Source organism: Lynx rufus, unplaced genomic scaffold, assembly GCF_022079265.1.
Source record: "Lynx rufus isolate CCGP_SWC_20201006 ecotype Redwood Valley unplaced genomic scaffold, mLynRuf1.p SCAF_11, whole genome shotgun sequence".
Classification (NCBI taxonomy): domain Eukaryota; kingdom Metazoa; phylum Chordata; class Mammalia; order Carnivora; family Felidae; genus Lynx; species Lynx rufus.
This window is the reverse complement of record NW_025814825.1, coordinates 38,086,593-38,108,015: the sequence shown is the minus strand read 5'-3', so window position 1 is coordinate 38,108,015 and position 21,423 is coordinate 38,086,593. Positions and strand designations below refer to the sequence as shown.

At 53.7% G+C, this 21,423-nt stretch overlaps 1 protein-coding gene across 1 annotated transcript; it reads left to right on the top strand.

The window, feature by feature from the left end:
* Window positions 1-10,672: 10,672 nt before the first annotated feature.
* Window positions 10,673-15,398, top strand: SFRP5 (secreted frizzled related protein 5). Its single transcript, XM_047072670.1, has 3 exons — window positions 10,673-11,195; window positions 13,306-13,383; window positions 15,052-15,398. The coding sequence occupies exons 1-3, from the start codon at window positions 10,673-10,675 to the stop codon at window positions 15,396-15,398; spliced, it is 948 nt and encodes a 315-aa protein (XP_046928626.1).
* Window positions 15,399-21,423: the final 6,025 nt, after the last annotated feature.

Below are 21,423 nucleotides of genomic sequence, written 5' to 3'. Positions count from 1 at the left end.
CTTCCTCTCGATCTGCTTTCTCCCAAAGGGGCCCTGGCACCAGTTTCAAACGGGAAAGGGTGTGAAAGTGTGCAGTCTGGAAGATGAAGGGTGTTCGGTTCCTGTTTGCAAAAACTGTGGGGAAGAGGACTGACTTATTGCCAAGTGATTTGGAATTTTAACAAAAATTCCAGGAAGCCAGAGGCCGGGTAATGTGAGTGGAGGGAAAGAATGCACCTTTCCCTGACCCCAAGTTGCCTGGCCACAGAACTCGGTCAAGAGGGCACAGACCTCCCTCTCTAGCGGACCCTGAGCTGTCTTCAGAGTCCCCCCGGGTGGGCTGGGGAGGGGCACATCTCAGGCTAAAAAGGCCTGAATGTTTTCCTGACCGTGGCACGGTCTGGACTCCTGGGGAGGCAGAAAGCTGGGAATGTAGGGAGAGTCAAGAGTTTTGTTCAATTCCAACTCCTCACTTTACTGCCTCAGTGACCTGGACTCAGTTTACTTACTCAGTTTACCTACTAACTTACTTACTTACTCAGTTTACTTCCCCTAACCTCTCTGCACCTCAGTTTACTCATTGGCGAAATGGGGACTGATTGCTCATGTCTCCCTCAGTTGCTGCAAGGATGAAGCAAGATAAGAGACGTGACTCCCAGACACCCAGTAAAGACGAATTATCCCCACCAGGACCCCAGCTGTCCTCTACTACTGTTCCCATGAGGATCTCCCCTTAAGCACAAACCTCTGGAAAGTTGAAACCAAGTCGCTGCTGATAATAATACTAATAACAGCACCATGCCAGACTCACTGAAGGGTGATTATGAAATCCCAGACGGAGGGATAGGATGGCTGCCCCATCTGTATCCGAATGTATGTGGTGGAGTCCCATCCGTCTGGAAGATTCCCAGCTGTGTGACCTCAGGCAAGTTCCCCAGTCACCTTTGATTTCTCATCTGTAAACGGCGGTGATAAGAACATCTGCCTCTTGGCATCATTGAGAGGTTTAAATGAGATGATAAAGCACTTAGCACAGTGCTGGCCGGCCGAGGAACCGTCTGCTGACGCTGTTATTAATCAGAGCATCAGAGCCCTGCGCTGCACGCTGGAGAAGGTAAGGTGGACAGGAACCCAACCCAAGTTCCTCCCCAGGCAGAGGAGGCAGGTTGTGTGAAACTTCCAGATGGGAGAGTTTTTACATTTCCGCCTCAAGGGGGCCCATGAGCCTTGGAGTGAGGCTGCAACAAGCAGGGGGGGTGGGGGGATGGAAGAGGGGAGCAGGCACGGTCCCCTCTGAGCGTCCTCTCTGAGGCCAGCATTTCTTATCCTGGTCCCCAGGCCACTGCCTCAGAACCACCTGGGGTGGTCCAGTCGGTTTAGCGTCCAACTCTTGACTTCAGCTCAGGTCATGATCTCATGGTTCGTGGTTCACAAAGCCTGCGTGGGATTCTGTCTCCCTCTCTCTCTGCCCCTCCTTGCTTGCTCTCTATCTCTCTCTCAAAATAAATAAAAATAAACTTAAGAAAAAAAAAAAAAAGGACCACCTGGGCTGATGTGTATTGAACTGAAATCTGTAGGTAACTCAGCAACAATCTGAACATGTATTTTAACCAGCTTCCAAGGTGATTGCTTCCCACTGCAAATTTGGGAACCTCTCTCTCCTCTCCTGGCTGTGGGTGTGCCCTACGATGGCCCAAATCGGCCAGCCTAGTCCAGGTAGACCAAGGAAGCCAAGGACAATTTACAACCATAGGAAGTTAACCCCAAATCTCATCTGCCTGCCCACCGTACCTCTCTATCAATTAAACAAAATCAAACAAACCACGGTGCATATACAGAGGTAAGGCATAATGACAGGCACAGTGCAGACACTGCCTGATCTTAGCAGATGTCCAATGGCTGAGAATAGATGCCCACCAATCAGTCAGAACACCCAGAGCAGCCAAATCGGACCTAGCCTACAGCATGAGGCCCTGGAGAGAATTCACACTGGACAGGAGCCACTGTGGGGTCTGGGAATGCTCTGTGGGTAGGCTCTGGGCCCCGCCCCAGCCCTCATCTGTTTTATCTGCTGAGTTCCCACAAGCCACATCGTTTGAAAACAGAGTTGCCTTACTTTAAAAACACCAATGATGAAAAGCATTGATTTATGAGCACTTCTCAACAGGGTCTCTATCAGCCTTTGGGGCAGGACAACTCTTGGTCATGAAGGGCAGGGCTGGGCTGGACACTGCAGGAGTTAGGCATCCCTGGCCCCTGCCCATTTAAATGCCGGTATCAGCCCCGGGCTCCCTGATAACCAAACCCAGGCAGGGTGGGGCAGGTTCTCCATGCAGCTGAGTACTTTGAGCCTAATGCTCCCCAGCTTTATAGGTGAAACAATTGAGACCTGAGAAGTCAAGCAACCAGCCCAAGGCCACAGTGCAGCACGCAAGTGGAGAACAGGAGAGCCACAAAACCTGGGCTGAGCCTCAGACCAACCTAGTCAGGCCTCAGTTTTCCAGAAGTGGGCAGGAGGGAAGCAGAGGCCCTTTTTCAGAGAGCCTTGTACGAGCACCCACACCCTGAACCACCAGCTGGAAGCACTAGGACCAGGTAGCCTGAAGCTAAGCATTGAGCACAGAGGAGCCATTCTGAATCCAGGCAAAGAGGCTGGGACCACCTCAGTGGCCCTCAGGGCAAGCACCCAGCAGTTCCCAGGCCCAGGCCCCAGCTCCCTCCTAACAGAGGACAATCGCTCCATTGGCCAGGGTAGGGGATTGGAGATTCTCTGGCCCTGCTGGGCTCCTCCCCACCAACACCCTCTCCTTAATGAGGCCATTGTTTGCCCAGGGTGCCCCAACAGCTGGCCCCCACCCCTACCACTCCTGCCCTGGGTTTCCCCTCTGCAGTCCTGCCCTCCAGCACCTCCTGGGGGCTTCCTGACTTCCTCTCCTACACCCTGAGCACAAAGGCCCCTGGGGCCTCTCTGACCTACAGTTCCCCTTGCTTGGCCACTCACTTCCTTCACCCAGTCTCTGTTTTTTAAATTAATCAAAGATGCATGGACTGCCAATCTACTCCTGTTCAGCATGAGAAGGCCTTCCATCCTGAGAGCCTGTAATTCCAGCCCAAAGCAAAGCAATCCGCTGTTTTATTTACGGGCAAATGAGCCGTTCTGTGTTGATTTGGAGAAACGTGGAGAACAGTTTATGAACCTTCAGTAGTGCCTTCACAGACCCTGATGGTCAGGAACCACAGGAACAGTGAACAGCTTTCAACTGAAATGTTTTCTAAACCTGGCGTCCTGAGGGCCCGAACAGCCATAGCTGGAACCGAGAGAGTGGGGGCCGTGCGCAGGCTCCCTCCCATGATTGCACAAACTCTGACCACTTACACCCTGGCAGTTTTCAGAACCTTCGGGTACTTCTCATGTAATCTTACCACGCATCTGCAGTAGAAAGTCCTTGTTTGCAGAGGGGGAAACTAAAGCACCAGTAGTTGTGTCTCACCCGAATCCCACAGTCCATAAATGGTAGAGGCAAAGCCTAATAATAGGTGCCTTTGACTCTGTGTCCAGTGCTCATTCTCCTTCCCACAAAGAGGAGGCTTTGGGGTACCTCTCTACATCCCAACCAAGAAGTCGCTGTAGTTGTGATTATAAACTATTCGTGAATTTTGTTCGTTGCCTGGCGGCCCCTCTAGATCTTGAGCTCCCCAAGGGCAGTGGCCTGGCCGAGCAGGGTCAAACCTACTGGCAGCCTCAGTTACCTGAGTCCCGTGGAAGTCTCGCTCTGGCCCTAGGGCCCTCCTCCTCTGCGAGACAGTTGGGGTCAGTGCTCAACAAGATGCAACTCCCCCCAGTCACTTCTCACATGCAGCCACAAAGGGAAGTCCAGGCTTCAAGTTTTGACTTCTTGGCTGTGTGATTGGAAGCAAGTTACTGAACCTCTCTGGGTCTCAGTTTTCTCATATTAATTGGGGGTAATAATACCTACCTCGCAGTGCATAATTAAATCAGATAATGTATGGGAAAGCACAGAGCCTAATACCAGGGACCCAGGATGCCCTAAACAAGTGTTCAGGAGAGGACAGGGAAAGAGGGAGGGAGGGAAGTCAACAAGAGCATAAGTGCTCATCCATCACCCCCAATCCCTCAGCAAGCATGAAATGCTTCTCAATTTACTCCACTCGTCCACAGTCACCCTATAGCCCTGCTGATCTTCCCTGAGCCGCCCAAGAATTCTAACAGAGACCAAAACAGCTTAAAGGAAGCTGGCTCCAGCCTGAGTCCGGCTGGCTCCAAAGACTCCCTTCTTCAGCCACGTCCTCCCACCAAGTATTCACCCACCCGTTCAGTCATTCATTCATGCAACATTTACTGAGCACCTACTACATGACTGTCGGTGTACGAGGAACTAGAGAAATGGAGACGAACAAGACAAGCTCTTGCCCTTGTGCAGCACTCTGTCTCTGGGGATGCCAGAAATTGAGAAAATAAACCCAGTACTATGATGACCAGTGTGAGGAGGCCGCTGGAGGAGGCAGGGCGGGAGGGGGGGGGGCGGGGGCGGCGGGGTTCAGGTTCTATGTGCAAGCCCAAGGAGGAGGCCTGGCCCACTAAAGTCTTGGGAAGAAGTTTATGCTAAAGGCAATTGGAGCAACTAAGGGTCCTGAGCGTAAGGGAGAGGCCAGCAGGTTAGCAGTGTGAAATGGTCAGTTCTCTCCTGCAGCAAGGAAAACAACGGGACCAGAGGGCAGCCCTCAGCAGTGAGGAAAGACAAGCCAGGAGGAGGGAGAGCACAGGCGGATTTAAGAGAAATTGAGGAGCGAGGAGCCACATAATTTGGTGACAGCCTCTGAAGACCATTGTCATGTCAATGTTCAATAGTATTCACTAGCAGCTATATAGACAGCTCTTCCGGTCTGCACTGCTGTGAGCAATTGTTAAATGAGTTCTAATTCTCTATGTACTCCAAAAAGGAATTATTGTTATTATCCTTACTTTACAGATGAGAAAGCTGAAGCCCAGAGAGGTTAAATAACCTGTCCAAGGTCAAGCAGCATTACTGAAATCAGAATCCAGTCTCATTTCAGAGTTCACGGTCTTAACCAGAACATCTGGCTGCCTCTCTAGCCAAGGTTACCCACTAGCCAGACCCTGGGGGTCCCAGGTGCGCTGGGAACCCAGGGAGAAAAGAAGAGCCTTCTCTCTGTCTCCAGCCCTGTCCTGAGAATATTAGCAAAGCCCACCTGCATGCTTTCTTTTGCATTTCAGGCATTCTTAGAGCCAGACATGCCCCAGGTCCAAGACGTGCTTGGTCTCTGCTTTTGTTCCCCCGAGGTCCAGGACAACCAGTGTGCCTGCTGGTGTCCAGGGTCATAGAAGGAAGGACTGCGACTTGTCTCCCTGGCCACTTGATTCAATGACAGCGGGCCCAGATCCAGCCCCTCTGCAACCAGGCCCCCACTGCTAGAAGGCACCCAGAGATCCCAGATAGGCCCTTCTGAACTGCTTCCCAGAGCATAGGTTGTGCAGCAGGAAGACTCTGCAGAGCTGGGACTCTGCAACAGATGTTGACTTTGCAGTCAACAAAGCTAAATGATGGAAAGTAAAACAGTGTTATAGGTGTGGTAGGAAGAGCACTGGGCTGGGAGCCAGGAAGGCCAAGTTCTAGTTTCCTCTTCTAGGCAATGGGAGGGGAGGAGACGCTGGGGGACAACAACAATGGGTTCCTGCTAGCTCTGTCTCAACGCTTTGGGCATCCCAGCCCTCCTGGGAGGCAGGCAAGCCTGTGCCAGCAGGACCTCCTCACAGACCGGGACAGAAGAGGTCCTTGGCCTTGAGCCAAGGACACAGCCAGCCTCACCTCCATCATCATCTCAACTCTCTTCCTCTTCATTATCTCATTTGATCATCGAGATGGCCCCATGGAGAATGTAAAGCAGAGGTGATCCTCCCCATTTCCCAGATGAGGACACTGGGGGTCTCCCCAGATGAGACTCAGGGTGTGTGGGGGGAGGGGACTTCCTACTGAGTTGAAAACACACAACTGAATCTTCTGAATCCAAGCTTGGTGCACTCCCCACTGTCATGCACTGCCTCTCCCTGGGGGCCTTGTAAGAGACATGAGAGGGGCAGACCTCTCGCTCATGCCTCCATTATAGTACTGATCACAGAGCTACCAGATGCCGGGCACTATGCTGGGTTCTCCTCTCCTCCCTTCCCTCAGTATGTCTTCACTAACACCCAGGAAATAAACGTTCTTCACCTCATTCTACATGTGAAGAAATTAAGGTTCAAAGCTCAAGAGACGTATGCCCAAGGTCACACAGCTAGCAAGTGCTCAGAATTCACCACCAGTCAGTCTGACTCAAAGCCCAGATTCTTCCTGCCACACTACGTTGCCTTTGTGTGTCCACATTCTCCACATGGACAGGGACTGAGACTATTTCATGTATATGCCCAGTCCACAGCAGGCTCTAGTTAAATGTTGGTTCCTGGAATTATTATTCCCAAGACCAAAGCATTAAAAGGAATGAAGAAGGCTATCTCATACAGATGGAAATTATAATCCAACCAGAACATATAATTGTCATGAAACTTTATGCTCCTAACATAGCTTCAAAGTATATAAAGCAAAATTGATTAAAAAAAAAAAAGGAAAACCCACAATCAAAGTAGATTTTATACACCTCTATCAGAAATGAATAGAATAGGAGTGCCCGGCTGGCTCAGTCAGTAGAGTATGCAACTCTTGAGCTCAGGGTTGTGGGTTCCAGTCCCACCCTGGGTGTAGGGATTATGAAAGAGAGAGAGGGAGGGAGGGAGGGAAGGAGAAAGGAAGGAAGAAGGAGGGAAAGGAAGGAAGGAAGGAAGGAAGGAAGGAAGGAAGGAAGGAAGGAAGGAAGGAAGGAAGGGAGAAAGGAAGGAAGGGAGGGAGGAAGGAAGGGAGGGAGGGAGGAAGGAAGGGAGGGAGGAAGGAAGGAAGGAAGGGAAGAAGGAGGGAAGGAGGAAGGAAGGAAGGAAGGAAGGAAGGAAGGAAGGAAGGAAGGAAGGAAGGAAATATGTAAACTGGCAGTTCTTAAACTTTTTGGTCTTAGGAACCCTTTATACTCTTAAAAGTGATTGAGGTTTTTAGATTAATTAAAGACCTTTTGTTTATATGCTTTTATACCTACCAATATTTACACGTTTAAAATTAAAACTGAGGGAAATTTTATTTATTAGCCCATTTAAAATAACAAAAATAAACCTCTTATATGTTAACATAAATAACAAATTCTGTGGAAAATAATTATATTTCACAAAACAAAAAAAATAGTGAAAAGAGTGACATTGTCTTGATTTTTACAAATCTCTCTCATGTCTGGTTTAATAGATTTAGATTCTCATACCTCTTCCTGCATTCAATCAATTTGGCCTCACATAGAAATGTAGCTGCAAAATAGAATATTTCAACAGCCTGTTCAGATATTGTACATATTCTTCTTTGATACTACTAAAAACCTGCCATGTGACAGTTCCTTAAATGTTGGTTGTAATGTAGAATCCGAATCCATATCAATAAACTTTTCTTACCCTGTTACCTTAAGATCCATTAGTCTATCTTGTTTAGAGTGAATCTCTGAATTGCATACAATTCTGACAGTTGTAGATTCCCCTAAAGGGACTTGGGGCCCCTCAGCAGAACTCTGACCACACTTGGAGAATCACTGAAGTAGGCAATAAAAAAGTAGAAAAACGTAGATTTGCTAACATAACTAACAAGTTTGATCTAACAGGCATCTATGTAGACCTATGCTCACGACAAACCACAGATACGCTTTTTTTTTTGAACGAACGGTCCCTCAATCACCTCGGGGAAACGTGCACCTGGACAGACTGCAGAAGCTCCAAGATGGACAGATGCCCAGCACACCAAGCGTTCCCCACAGCTGCCTAGGCCCTGGAACAGGCTCATCAGGAAAAGACATGACATCAGAGTGCAGCCTCCTCCCTGCCCGGGCCACAGAGCCAGGGTGACCCATTGACCTGGCTGGAGAGAGGGCTCTTCCTGACAGCCCCCACCTAGGCTTCATTCCTGCGAAGGCCTTCCCTCCTTAATCTCACATGTCAGGGAGTCTTGGGAGTCCCCAAGGCAGAGTTGTCGGGCAAAGACTGCCCATCTTCCCCTTCCAGGAGGCTCCCAGCTCGGCCCCTCTGCCCTTAGAAGCCCGTGAGCTGCCGGGTACAGACTCACCTGGCTCTTAGGCCTTGCACAGTTCTTACATAACCAGCAATAGGAACAGGCCAGGCACTGGGACTCCAAGAACAGCACAGGCGACCAGCTGCCCAGGGAGCCTGCACCTTGCACGACCACTTGGGGGGCACCAACACTCCCTGCCAGTGCCCAGGACCACACCTCCCTGAAGTGCAGAAACCCTGCCAAGCCTGAATCAGGGATGAGAGCGAACTGGAGCACAGAGAACAGCATCGCTGCTCAGAGCTCCAGACCAGAGCCAAGGCCAAGGAAGCTTTCAGAACACACATCACATTCTTACCCTAAAGTCATACATTTCTTAGAGATCTAACATTCCTAGGTGCCTATTATACGCTGGCATTATGCAGGGGGCTTTCTTTCCAGGCGTCATTTTGTTGGCCCCTCGCAATAACTACTGAGAATGTTCCATTTACAAACAAGAAAATGGATGGTCAGAATGGCTAAGTCGTCGCCCAAGGTCACTCAGCAAAAGTGCACTTGGACTTCAACCTGGCTCATTTTGTCTGCAAAGTCCTGCTTCTTGTACCATTACTACACTCCGCTGCCTGGGCCTGCAGGGAGAGGTCCTGTACCTTCTGGCTTTTCATCCACAGAACCTCTTCATGCTGGGGGTTGGGAGAGGAAGAAAGGAGGGCAAAGGTCCTCTGCCTGTTTCACCTGAACCCAACTAGGTCATCCTGGACATCAAAAGCCATCATTTCCCACCTTGGGCTCTATCTGCTGAACTGCTTCTGTTTCTTCTGTCCTGCCTTTTGTCTTTTTTTCACAACTAGATCAGATAAAGCATCCCATCTGTGGTGTGTACACCACACCCCAAGCCTTGCACATAGTAGGTGCTTCATGTGTGTCTGCTGAACATTAGGAAGAGTGGCCCCTCACCCCTCTCCACTACCACAGGAAGGACAGATCCATGGGAAGGCAGGAGCCTTGGAAACATTCAGAAGGATGGGGGTAGGAGGTATAAGGGCAAGAGTGGAAGGGGCAAGCACAGACCCAAGCCTCAGACTTCCCCAAGCCTTCCTACGAGACACATTCCCAGGGGACCTCCCCACCAAAGACCGGGGAGGTCAGGTCTCAGGTCAGGCTCTCAAGAAGAAGCTTCCCCACCCCCAAGCCTCCGTCCAAAGGCTCCTCCCACACGAAAGCCACTGGAAGGCAGGGGGCAAACATGGGGTTCCTGAATGCCTCCTCTCTGATGCCTCCCTGGATAGCCTCAATTCCTTCCTCCTCCCACAGCCATTCCTGTCCTGGGTTGGAAATTACCTTCGGGCAGAGTACTTAAGCCCCGGCCTCTTTGGAGCCCAAGCCTGGATTCAAATTCTGGCTCCTTCACCTATTAGCTATGTGACTGAGGGCCACTTACTTCACCCTAAGCACCCCATAGCCAGGAAGCCTGCAGACTCCGAATCCAGACCTCCTGGTTGTGCCCTGGCTCTGACTCTGGAACCAGACCACCAGGTTTCAAGTCCTGGCCCCTATCCTTACTTAACTTCTCTTTGCCTGGATATTTTATCTGTAAAGTGGGGATAATAACTACCCACTCGCCTTATTATAGCATTGCTCTGAGAATTAAACAGGGTAACCTATGCGATGTGCTTAGAACAGACACAGTAAGGATCCAATAAGCATTAACTAGTAATAGAAATAGTAGGTGATAAAGCCGTGAAGTGCTGCGCGGTGTCTATGGCCCTGGGAGCTCCGTGAATGGCCGTTATGATTACCTGCGCCCCCACTAGGCTACGATGTCCCTGGAGGTGGGAAGTCCTGGGTCAGATCCATCTCTGCTTCCCCGGCAGCCAGCACAGTGCCGGGCACCAGGGGGAGTTCAGACAAATGCTCCAGATCGGACGGGTGAAGAACTGCCCTCCTGGAGCAGGAGGGTGTGGGCAGCCAGGAGCCTCCCGCCAGGAGAAGGGAGAACCGAGGTGTCAGGGAAGAGAAAACAGAGCGGAGGGGGAAAGGCCGAGACGGACAGATAAGCAAGTGAAGTGAGTGAGAAAAGGAACAGGAGAGGCTGTGGCGGAGGGAGATAAGGAGGAAGGATGGCGAACTCGACCTGCGACGTAATGCCCAGGGAGGCGAGGGACGTGAGGACGCCCCGGGAGCGGCGCGAGGCCGGCCCCGCGCTGAGGCCGGGGAAGCCGGTGCGCGAGAGAGGGGAGCGCGAGCCGGCGCGGGGCGGGACGCACGGGAGCCGGCGGGAGGGGCCGAGGGGGCTCCACCTCGACTCCCCGCCGGGGCCGGGGGGCCGGGCGGCCGGAGATTGGCTGGGGCGCGCGGCGAGGCCGGGCCCGGAGCCCCGAGGTGGGAGGCGCCAGGATCACTCGGTGCGCCCGGGAGCCGAGCACTCGGGCCACCTCGGCGGCGGCTGCAGGGGAGCGGCGGGGCGGCGGGCGCGCGCCGGGGCAGCTGGGGGCGCCGCGCACCGAGAGGCCGGGGTGTGCGCAGCCATGCGGGCGGCGGCGGGGGGCGCGCGGGCGGCCGCGCTGGCGCTGCTGCTGGGGGCGCTTCACGGGGCGCCGGCGCGCGGCGAGGAGAACGACTACTACGGCTGGCAGGCCGAGCCGCTGCACGGGCGCTCGTACTCCAAGCCGCCGCAGTGCCTCGACATCCCCGCCGACCTGCCGCTCTGCCACACCGTGGGCTACAAGCGCATGCGGCTGCCCAACCTGCTGGAGCACGAGAGCCTGGCCGAGGTGAAGCAGCAGGCGAGCAGCTGGCTGCCGCTGCTGGCCAAGCGCTGCCACTCGGACACGCAGGTCTTCCTCTGCTCGCTCTTCGCGCCCGTCTGCCTCGACCGGCCCATCTACCCGTGCCGCTCGCTGTGCGAGGCCGTGCGCGCCGGCTGCGCGCCGCTCATGGAGGCCTACGGCTTCCCCTGGCCCGAGATGCTGCACTGCCACAAGTTCCCCCTGGACAACGACCTCTGCATCGCTGTGCAGTTCGGACACCTGCCTGCCACCGCGCCTCCAGGTAGCGCCGCCGCCGCCGCCACCCTTGCCCCCGCGCGCTCCGACAGCCCCGGGCGCCCGCGAGCTGGGCCCTTAGCCTCCCGGAGATGGCACCCCACCACACACACACACACACACACACACACAACGCCTTCGCTCAGCCCTGCGTACCCCGGGAACTGTCCCCCACAGCCTTCCAGCCTTCCCACCTCCCACACACTGCCAGACTAGTGCCTTCCCAGGCTCTGGACAAAGCTCGCGGGTTCTCCCCATTCCAACTCCGTTCCTGAAGACGCCCCTGGGGTCCCTGGCAGCGCCCACCTTCCTAAACCTCTGGAATCCCTGGGTAGCCCCAATGCTGTCCCCCCATCCTGGGGCATCCCCATAAATGCCTTGTGGCCTAAGCCCAAGAATGCCCAGGGTCGCTGAACAATGCTCAAGCCCGTTCACCTCCTCCACAGCTCTGGACCCCAGGGCACCAAAACAAGCATCACTCCCATCCCGTGTTGGGACCTCGGGAGGGAAGAAGGGCGGAGGGAAGGGGTTTAGCGAAGACTGGGGTAAGCACACTCCTGGGCTATGGTTTCCACCCCCCAACACTCACACCCCCCATTTTCTGCACCTGGGAACCCCAAATTCTCCAACTCTCTTCCCCAATCCCCCAGGTTGGGAGGCCTTGGGGTAAAAGCTCAATGCAGGAAGAAAGAGCAGATTGCCAGCGTCTGCCACTGACAAGGAGCCCTTGGGAGAGCTGCTGAACTTGGAGCTTCGGTTTTCCCATAAGTGATATAGGAAGCCAGCTCAGGTTCCAGAAACCCGTGAGATCCTACGTGCCACCTCCCAACTGCCCCCAGTCCCATTACCCCTAATCTCTCCCTGGCCTCAGCCTCCCTTCCCTGTGCGCCCCATGGCCCGCCCCAAACGCCAAACTCCTTCCAAGCAGAGTAAGCCTGGGCTGGGCACCAGACGGGGGAATAAACAGCGGCATGAGCAGGAGAGCTGTGTCTGGGCAGTTTGTCAGGAGTCTAAGGAGCCCCTGATGCTGCAACTTCCCCAGGAGGCAGCACTGCTTTCCCCTTTTCTTGTCTGACCACCCTACCCACCCCCTCAGGGCTCGCCTCACCCACACAGCCCTTGGTCCTGCACCCCCACGTCCCCTCCTGAGAGTCAGGTAGGGGTCCTGTGACTGGGTGTGGAGAGTGTGGAGAGAAAGGAAATACCTTGTGCTGGGGTCAGGAAGCAGGGGAGAGACAGCCAGCTCAAGCAGAGACAGTGCAGTCCCTAACAGGGATCCTGGCATGGTTCCTTTTTCTGGTTTCCTTGGAACCCCAATATTAACAGCCTGTAAGGCAGGGAAATCCCAGGCTCGGAACTCCACCTGGCCCCGCTGCACAGTCCTGCCCTCTTTGAAGCCCACCTTCCCCTGTGATGGGGCACCTACCTGGAGGCAGAGACATGGGACAGAGGTCAGGTGCTGTGTGGTGACCTGAGAACCAGAGGCAGCCCAAAGCGTGTGTGTGGTCAATAAAACAAAATATTTCATATAAAAATTAAGAGTCGTGGCTTCCCTGGAAAAATCAGAAGTTCTGGCCACGCTAAGCTGCCCACCTTAGAGGGTGGTCCCCTCAGTTTACCACAGTCCCTGTCCTGGCAGTGTCACTTGTTCCCCACCCTCCTGGACCTGTGTTCCTAGAAAGCCCCTGCAGATTACCCCTACTGCAGCACTAGCCTGGGAGCCTCAAATCCTGAGTCCTACACTCACTTCTCAATAGTTTTGCAGAGTGGGTAGCCACATTGGACCTCAATTTTCTTTTCTTGAATGGTAATACTTCATAGTCTGAGGATTAAATGAAACAAAGTTTAGAAGACAGCCCACGTCACGGTTGCAGTTGCCAGGGCCATGGAGCAGTGGTGCCCACTGGGACAGTTTTGTCCCCATGCAACCTTATCTCTTTTGAACCTCACAACCCCTCAGTGACCATCGGTACCGTCATTCCAGTTCCTGATGACAGAGTGGAGCCTTGGCAGGGGGAGGTGGCTCTTCAGTCATTAGCCTGGGCTCTAAGTGGTTTATTGAACTCTGATCCCCTCATGAGCCTCCCTCGCCTCCACCCCTGCTTCTCTCTTCACAGTGACCAAGATCTGTGCCCAGTGTGAAATGGAGCACAGTGCCGACGGCCTCATGGAACAGATGTGTTCCAGCGACTTCGGTGAGTGTGGAGCCCACATGGCCACTGCCCCAGTGCCTCTCCTTGACACACACACACACACACACACATCCACAACCATCACACTGAATACTAACAGTTTCTGCATCATGGATTCCTCTTAGAATCTGATCAGGGCCATGAACCCTCTCCCCAGGGAAATGCAGCTCTTTTTGCAGGTTATCTCAGGGGCTTCAGAAGCCCCTCAAGGCCATGGTCCATCCCTGGCCAGGGCTCCTCCAGTCCTCCCTTGGCACTGGCCCACAGAGGGGCCTCCAGGGCTGGATTCCCTTTAGGAGAAGCAGGCTAAGCCCGGAGATGGATGGGGGCACCCGGGGGAGAGATGGGCCCCAGGGTGGAAGTACAGCACCCTCGTCCCTGGGCACCTCGGCCTGGTACCCGATGCACCGCTGGCCAGGCAAGCTGCAGTCACTTGTCCCACGGCTTCGTCCTGGGGCCTCTCCACTCCTGGGACAGTGAGCCAAGTCTAGTCAGGCCCACACGACCCAGCATGTGGCCTTTGCCAAGTTGACTCCTGTTTTGTGTCTTAGCCTCCCTGTCTGTAAAAAAGAGATAGCAATGAAATCCTTACTTCAGCAAGTCTTTTATGTTGTTAGTCTGTTTGTAAAGAGATTACTATTATTGCAAGGTATGTGTGTATCCGAGAGAGGGAAAGAGAGCGGGTAAGGGGAGAAAGAGAGAGATAGAAAGGTTTTATAAGTTTCCTTCCGTGGGTGGACAGAATCATTCTCTGGCATCTCCCTGGCTGCTCACAGAGATGGGGGATCCAGATGCCTGTAGAAGGGGGAGACTAGCCCAAGTGACCCCCATGTTCCAGACTCCCAGTCCCCAACTGTATGAAGCTCTCTGCAGCCACCCTGAATGTCCTGATCACCCCGATCACTCAGGCCTTCAACCACCTCCCCCACGCTCACCCCTACATTCACACTCCAGACATACCACAGATACTCTCATACATAAAATACACAGCACCACACATCACACTCTGAACCCATTCTACAGTCACACAGATTACAGTGGTGTGTTTGCACCAGCAAGAGCTGGTTGTGCACGCTTCCCAACCTAGTGCTCTGTGATGCGGTGGGCCATGGTGGGGGGATTTACCCCATGGGAACCAGCACATGCTACAGAGCGGGGCCCCCTCCCTAGGGCCAGCTGTCAAACATTTATCAGCCCATCATTGCTCCAAACACACACACACACACACACACACACACACACAGAGCCAGAAATCGCATTTCAAAGCACCCCCAGAGATCATGAAGTCCAGCCTCCCTCCATCACAAGGACCCCGCCCCCCACCAAACCTCCCCTTCCAGTTGGGCAGCTCCACCTGCAGTATTTCCTGGGGACCCCAACACCCTACTCTACTCCCCACCAGGAGCTGTCCACCCTGCACTTGGTGTCATGGAAAGGCAGGGGCTCTGGGGTTAACCTCATTCCCCGCCCCATACCTCAAGGCTGAAACATGATAGTGCCGGTGAAAGTCCAGCACATGATAGGAGCTTCAAAAATGTACCCATATAAGCCCACCTTCCCAAGCCCCAGGCTTGGAACTTCAGGCTTGAGCACCAACTGTGGGGCCACCAGCAGCTGGAGCAAACCTGCCCATTCTCACACGGTCCCTCTGTCTATCCACCCCACACACAGTGGTTAAAATGCGCATCAAGGAGATCAAGATAGAGAATGGGGACCGGAAGCTGATTGGAGCCCAGAAAAAAAAGAAGCTGCTCAAGCCAGGCCCACTGAAGCGCAAGGACACCAAGAGGCTGGTGCTGCACATGAAGAATGGTGCCAGCTGCCCCTGTCCACAGCTGGACAGCCTGGCCGGCAGCTTCCTGGTCATGGGCCGCAAGGTGGACGGACAGCTGCTGCTGATGGCCGTCTACCGCTGGGACAAGAAGAATAAGGAGATGAAATTCGCAGTCAAGTTCATGTTCTCCTACCCCTGCTCCCTCTACTACCCCTTCTTCTATGGGGCTGCTGAACCCCACTGAAGGACGCTCCTCCCTGCCCCATCCAGCCAGCTGTGCCTTGCTCTCTGTCCCCACCCCTGGGGCATTCTCTCTCTTCCTGCCCATCTGGCCTCACCTCTATTCCCAGGCTGACCCAGCCCTGACAGAGAGCGGTTCCATGCAGAGCAGAGCTCTTACCAGCACAGGCCCTAAGGAATGGGCATGGTACCCAAGCTGTCCTTGACTGAGGGGTTCTGGAGTCCCTGGGGACTTCTCTTAGGAGCAGAGCTTTCTCATTTGAAAGCTCAGGGTTTCAGAAAGGAGGTGGTGGGAGGAGAGAGCAAGGGAAGCATGGAGGGGCTCTGAGCAGCCTCACGAGGTGGTTTCCAGAACAGACCATGCTGTCAGCTCCACTCTGTTGGTGGGGAGGCCTCGCCTCGGAAAGTCTCACTATTAGGCTGAGCTACTTGGGGGCCAGTCCCCTACCCCCACTGCTCCCTCGTGTCATCGTAGTCCCCCCAAAGGAGGGGCATTAGGGTCGTAGCACCTTCCAGCTACAGTTCCCCACCTTCCCCATCTCTTCCCCTCTCCCTTCCTGCTAGACTGGAGAAGCCCAGCCCAGACCCCCTCCCACAGGCTGCTTTTTGGGAGCAAAAGCCTCCGCATGTCCCTTTTACCCTGATGATGAGTAAATTATTGCTACGCAGCAAGGCCATAGGTACTAGATTAGTTGCAGGCAAGGTTTGGTTTTTAATTTTTTTTTTAAGTTTTTAATTAAATCAAAGAAAAATAAGTTGGTTTTGACTAGGTTATTTCTTTGTCAGCTGGTCCCCAGAGGTGGAGAGAGGGAGGGTCAGAAGGGACTTTTAGGAAAAGGCCCTTGTCATAACCCATGGCCTGTCCACACAGGCATACTTGGAACGCCTAAGAGCAATGCCCATGTTCTTGTAAGATCCCTTGAGAGCACCCTTCTCATCCCCATCACTAAGTGAGGGATGGAGATGGCCCTCCTTTTATTCCTGAAGAGGGAGATGCCAAGATCCCCAGCCTTCTCCCATGGTCAAAAGGCTCTCACAATCCTGCCACACCTCCCTGACAATGTCTGCCCTCAGTTCCCAAGAAGGTTGGAGCACAGGAAACTACTCTGAAGAGCCAGGGGTCTAAACATGTCTCTCCTACTCCTTCAGCACTCAGACCCCCCTGCTCCCCGCCACCCCCCCCCCCCCACACACACACTGGGCACTGATCCTGAACTGTAGGGATAATGGTATAGACTTGTGCTACAGGGACCATAGAATCTGTAGCCCCTAGGAGCTGGTTAGAAATACAAGCTGGGGGGGGGGGGGGCACCCCAGGCCTGCTGTATCAGAATCTGCATTTTCACACATAAACCTTCAAATCTAGAGAGCTTTTGCAAAACACTGGGCCCCACTCTATGCAATTAAATCTGGATCTCTGGAGGGTGCTCGGAAATCTGAATCTCTAGATGCTCTCCGGGGTGGGATGCCGCCTGTGTTGAAAACCTTGATCTAGATAAGCCAGCCGCTGAGGCAGGAGAGTGAGGGGCTGAGGTTACCTCAGGCTTGGAGCTTCTTGGTCCTGCGTGTGGGAAGGAAGTGGCTATAATAACCGAGGGGCTTCTTCAGCAACTTCAGAGCACACGCAGGCCGCTACAGTGAACTGAATGGGGCAGGGAGGGGAGAAGGCTTAAAATGGAGGCAACGGGCTCCTGCTACTCAGGGAAGGGGTGGTGTGAGGAAATCCCGGGTGTTTGTCAGGAATGCCGAGCGACGAGGCAGAGGTACCCAGGGCAGGGGGGCTGGGGACACCCCAGAGCAGCTTTCCTCACCAACGACAGTACGTACAGCTGCCAAGTCCAGTCCAGGCTCCCCGCTCCTCCAAGACAATGGGGCGCGTCCTGTGAGGAGGACCTTGGCTTCCAGGGCTCTCAGAGAAGCAGGCTGCCACAGAGAAGTGAGGCAGGCCAAAGGGCCCACATTCTGCTGTGGGGCCAGAGGAAGCTAACAGGTGGTCTGACAGCCTGCCCGTAAATCACCTCCCCGGGCAGTCAGGTGGCCTCACCACAGGTCAGGAGCAGCAGAGGCCTGCTTGTTTGTCCTCAGCTCCGAGGAAGCCGCTGCCGCCCACCCTCACCCAGAGCCCTCCAGCTCCCTGAATCTGCCCCTTGTCTCCCAAACTCCTACCCCGACCAAATATTTACGGACACTTCTATGGTCAACCAGGACCAGGGATTATTTTTCCACTGAACACACAGGACTCAAAGCAACTTCTGGCTAGAGCACAATAGCGACCTCTGTCAGGTGCTGGCAGCCAGTGAGAGGCGGCAGGCGGGGAGAGGCTCCCTTAGCCCATCCTGGGGAAGCCCCAGTAAAGCACTCCTCCCCCGCACCCTACACAGGGGTCAAGCCCTGCTCTCTGCTCTGCTCCCGACATCTGCTGTGGGACCCTCCCGGCAGTCTCTCCCCTGGGACCAAGAAGAATCCTTCCAAAGACCGGGCAAAGCCCCACGCGGCCTGAGCCCACCCTTCATTTCCTTCAGTCACAACATGCTCCCTCCTGGCCGGCCTGGAGACAGACAGCTGGTGCTGCCCGGCGAGCATCTGGGCTGTGTGTCGGTGAACGGCTGCCTCTGACAGAAACCCCAAGAAACACTGGGGCTGCTCCACACGAGAGGTCTGGAGATGGGCTGGTGGGAGGTCCATGTCCCTGGCTCATTCTGTCTTCCTGCCCTGCCAGGGGTGGCTTCTGTTCTCGTGGTCGCCTCCTCCTCCCCACTTCTCGACCACATTCCAGGCAGCAGGGCAGGGAAGGGCTTCAAGCAAAAGCAGCCTGTCAGCTGCCCCTGGCCCTTTTGATCAGGAAAACAGTACTTTCCCAAGTCCCACCTGGTAGATTTCCACTACGTAGCTCCTCGGCCAGAACGGAGTCATGTGGCCATCCCTAGTTGCAAGGGAGCAGAGGAAGTCAAGTGTTTCAGTCGGGTGCAAACTCAGAGTTCCGATAAAGAACAGGAAGGATTTGGGGCAGGCTGCTAAACACTCAGGATCAGGTGAAAAGAGGTAGGAGAGTCCAGTTCTGGGTTCCAATCCTGTGACTTAGATACCATGTGACATTGGGAACACCGTAAAATGGAGTAATAATGTCTACTTCACAGGGTGGCTGAAAAAATAGGGAAATATCTGAAAAGCTCCTGGAGCCAGTGCCTGGCATTTGGGAAATGTTCATTAAATGATAATTAATATTTTTTTACTAACCAAAGGCCTTGACCTAGCTAGCACAGTGCCTACACATAATAGGTGCTCAGTACATTCCTGATTGGTTAACTAAGAAACGCTACTGGCAGAAAGGCAGGGAAAAGACGGGAACATCTTACCTACCCGGAGTTGTTACTTTCAGGAGGACAGAACCTACACTTGGGAGTTTGCTTCAGAAAATACACACCCAGGTGCGATGTAAGCCAATGGAGGGGAGAAGACATAATACTAGCAATCAAAAAATGTCAAGCCCATGCTGGGTGGCAGGCACTACCCCAGGCACTTTGGTATTATAATTTAATCCTGCCAACAGCCCTTGGAAGTAGGTACTATTATTATCCCCATTTTAATGATGAGGCTGAGGTTCAAAGAAGTTAATTAACTTACTGAAGGACACACAGCTTGTACATAGTGGTGGCACTAGGATTTGACCCCATGCTCTTAACCACTATACTACTGGGGGCGAAGCCCAGCGGGGGTGGGGTACAATGCCTCTGCTGCCCTGCCTTACAGGAAGATTTCTGGGAGCCCTGCTCAGATCCCCCTCCAGGGGCCATGACAGCGGCAGAGAAGCCTGCCTCAGACGGCGGCTTTTCTCCTGACTCCTAAAGCAGCCCACCCCCAACCCCTCCTCCCCTCTCAGCCCCATCAGCATCCAGCCTCTTGAGCCCCACAAAGGAAGCTCACATCCCACAACTGTTTAGTCGGCTGTAATCCTGGCTAAAGTTCACTCCTTGGCAAATCCAACGTGGGGGGTGGTTGCTGCTGGAATGTGTGTGGCTGGGACCCAGTGTCCCAGCCCAGACAGCAGGCTCTGCTGGGGCCCTGAAGAAAGCAGGCGGCCAGGGGAATCCGGAATCCCCAGCCCCCAGCTGTGCTACAGAATGGAATGTGCTGCTCTGGGGTGTTGAAACAGACCCAACCAAGGGGGAGTGGTGCTGGCAGTTGCGGGGAGCTCCCGCCACAAGGCTGCCTCTGTTCCCCTGGAGGCTGAGCCCACTTTGCTAGGGCTAGGGATGGGCAGGCCCCTCCAGTTAGCTCAGGGGTGGCTCAGAAGATCCTGGAGCTAGTGGGGGCAAGGCAGAACAGAGGGGAGGGTGAGAACCAGGACTGTTACGTTCACCCAAAGTTTCTCTGATGAGGCATCTGCAAGCACCTGTGGCACGATCCACACCCTGGCTCCATGGCTTACTAGCTACGTGACCTTGTGCAGGTTACTTGACCTCTCCAGGCCTCCGTTTTACTCATCAGTTAAATGGAGTTAATAATCGAGCCTAGCTTCTAGGATTGTCATGAGGTTTAAGTAACAGTCATGTTCAGCACATTGCCTGGTATGGTGCTCTACAAACGTAGGTGTTCTCATGATCTCAGAGCCAGCTGTAGGGGAGATGCTAGAACCACGGCCTCTCAAAAGGGGTGCCTAGAAGGTTCCATGGAGATAAGGGCATGAAAATGGAACTTCGTTTGGCTTCAGTTCTGAGGGCCAGGTGATAAATGACTACAAATTCTGAAGGCCCCAGAAACCAGGACCAGTTCAAAGTCTGCCAGGGCTCACGGGAGACTGCTCCCCACCCCCACCAAACCACAAAAAGATGACAGAACCCTCAACTCAAGCCAGGCTGTGGGAGGTATCTGTCTGTCCCAGGTCTGTCCCAACGGGCACCAGAGCCGGAGCAGAACCTGGCTACTGTCCCTCCCGATGGGTGCCTGAGAACAAATTGGGGACATCTTTTAAACCAGGCATCCAGGAGCACCTGGGTAGTTCAGTCAGTTGCGCATCCGACTTTGGCTCAGGTCACAATCTTGTGGTTCATGAGTCTGAGTCCCACATCAGGCTGTCAGCATGGAGCCCGCTATGGATCCTCTGTCCCCCTCTCTCTCTCTGTTCCTCCCCTGCTCACGCTCTCTCAAAAATAAACATTAAAAATAAATAAATAAAAATAATAATAAACCAGGCATCCAATTCTCTGATGGCCAGTCCGTCCTCCAAGCCACCTCACATTCGGTCCTCTCCATGTCGTGGACCCCCGCCAGCTGGAAGACACAGTCCAATCCTGGTAAATCCCTCCATGGCTCCATCTTCCCAGCGGTACCTGCACTTGAAAGTGGTCTATCCCTGGCTTCCCTTCTGTGAAGATCCAGACCCCGGATGGTGAAACCCACGTTTCCCAAGCCCCGGTATCCCATGTCCCAGACGCTACTCATGCTACAGACTATTTCATCAACGTTAGGCATTGTTTTCCTTTTCCCAAAATATTGACTCTGCTTTTTCAAACTACACACTGGCCTGATTCTTTCCTGAATAATAATCTAAGATTATTCTCTGATTAAAAAAATAAAATAAAATAAAACACCACCGTTCTAAGCCATCCAGGCCATCTAGAACAGAGTTATCTTCACTGTAAGATTGCCAGGATGGTAGTAACAGACTGGTGTTTATGGAGCATTCAGCCTGTGCCCGGCACCGTGCTCCATGCCTTGCTCCATGCTCACTGACTCCTCACAGCTGCCCTAAAAGGTAGAGGTCACTATCATGACCATTTTACAAAGGAAAGCAGCACAGAAAGAAAGGCCTAGAGGCAATGCCCCTGTGGCAACTCACTCCAGCATGGCCGCGGCCGATGGGAGAGCAGGGCCACGTGTGGGGCCGGCCATAGCAGTGCCTGCTCCTTACTGCCACCAGACTGTCCCTGGGTAACACAGGCTGCTCTTGCTCTGAGAAAGGCCCTTCTGGTTCCATCCTCTAATGCTGTGGGGAACACGTATCTTCAAATGGATGTGGTGTCGCTCCC

Coding starts and splice junctions, on each gene's coding strand:
- SFRP5 (XM_047072670.1), top strand. CDS start 10,673: ATGCGGGCGGCGGCGGGGGGCGCGCGGGCGGCCGCGCTGGCGCTGCTG. Junction 11,196..13,305: donor GCCTGCCACCGCGCCTCCAG/GTAGCGCCGCCG, acceptor CTCTCTTCACAG/TGACCAAGATCTGTGCCCAG. Junction 13,384..15,051: donor GATGTGTTCCAGCGACTTCG/GTGAGTGTGGAG, acceptor CCCCACACACAG/TGGTTAAAATGCGCATCAAG.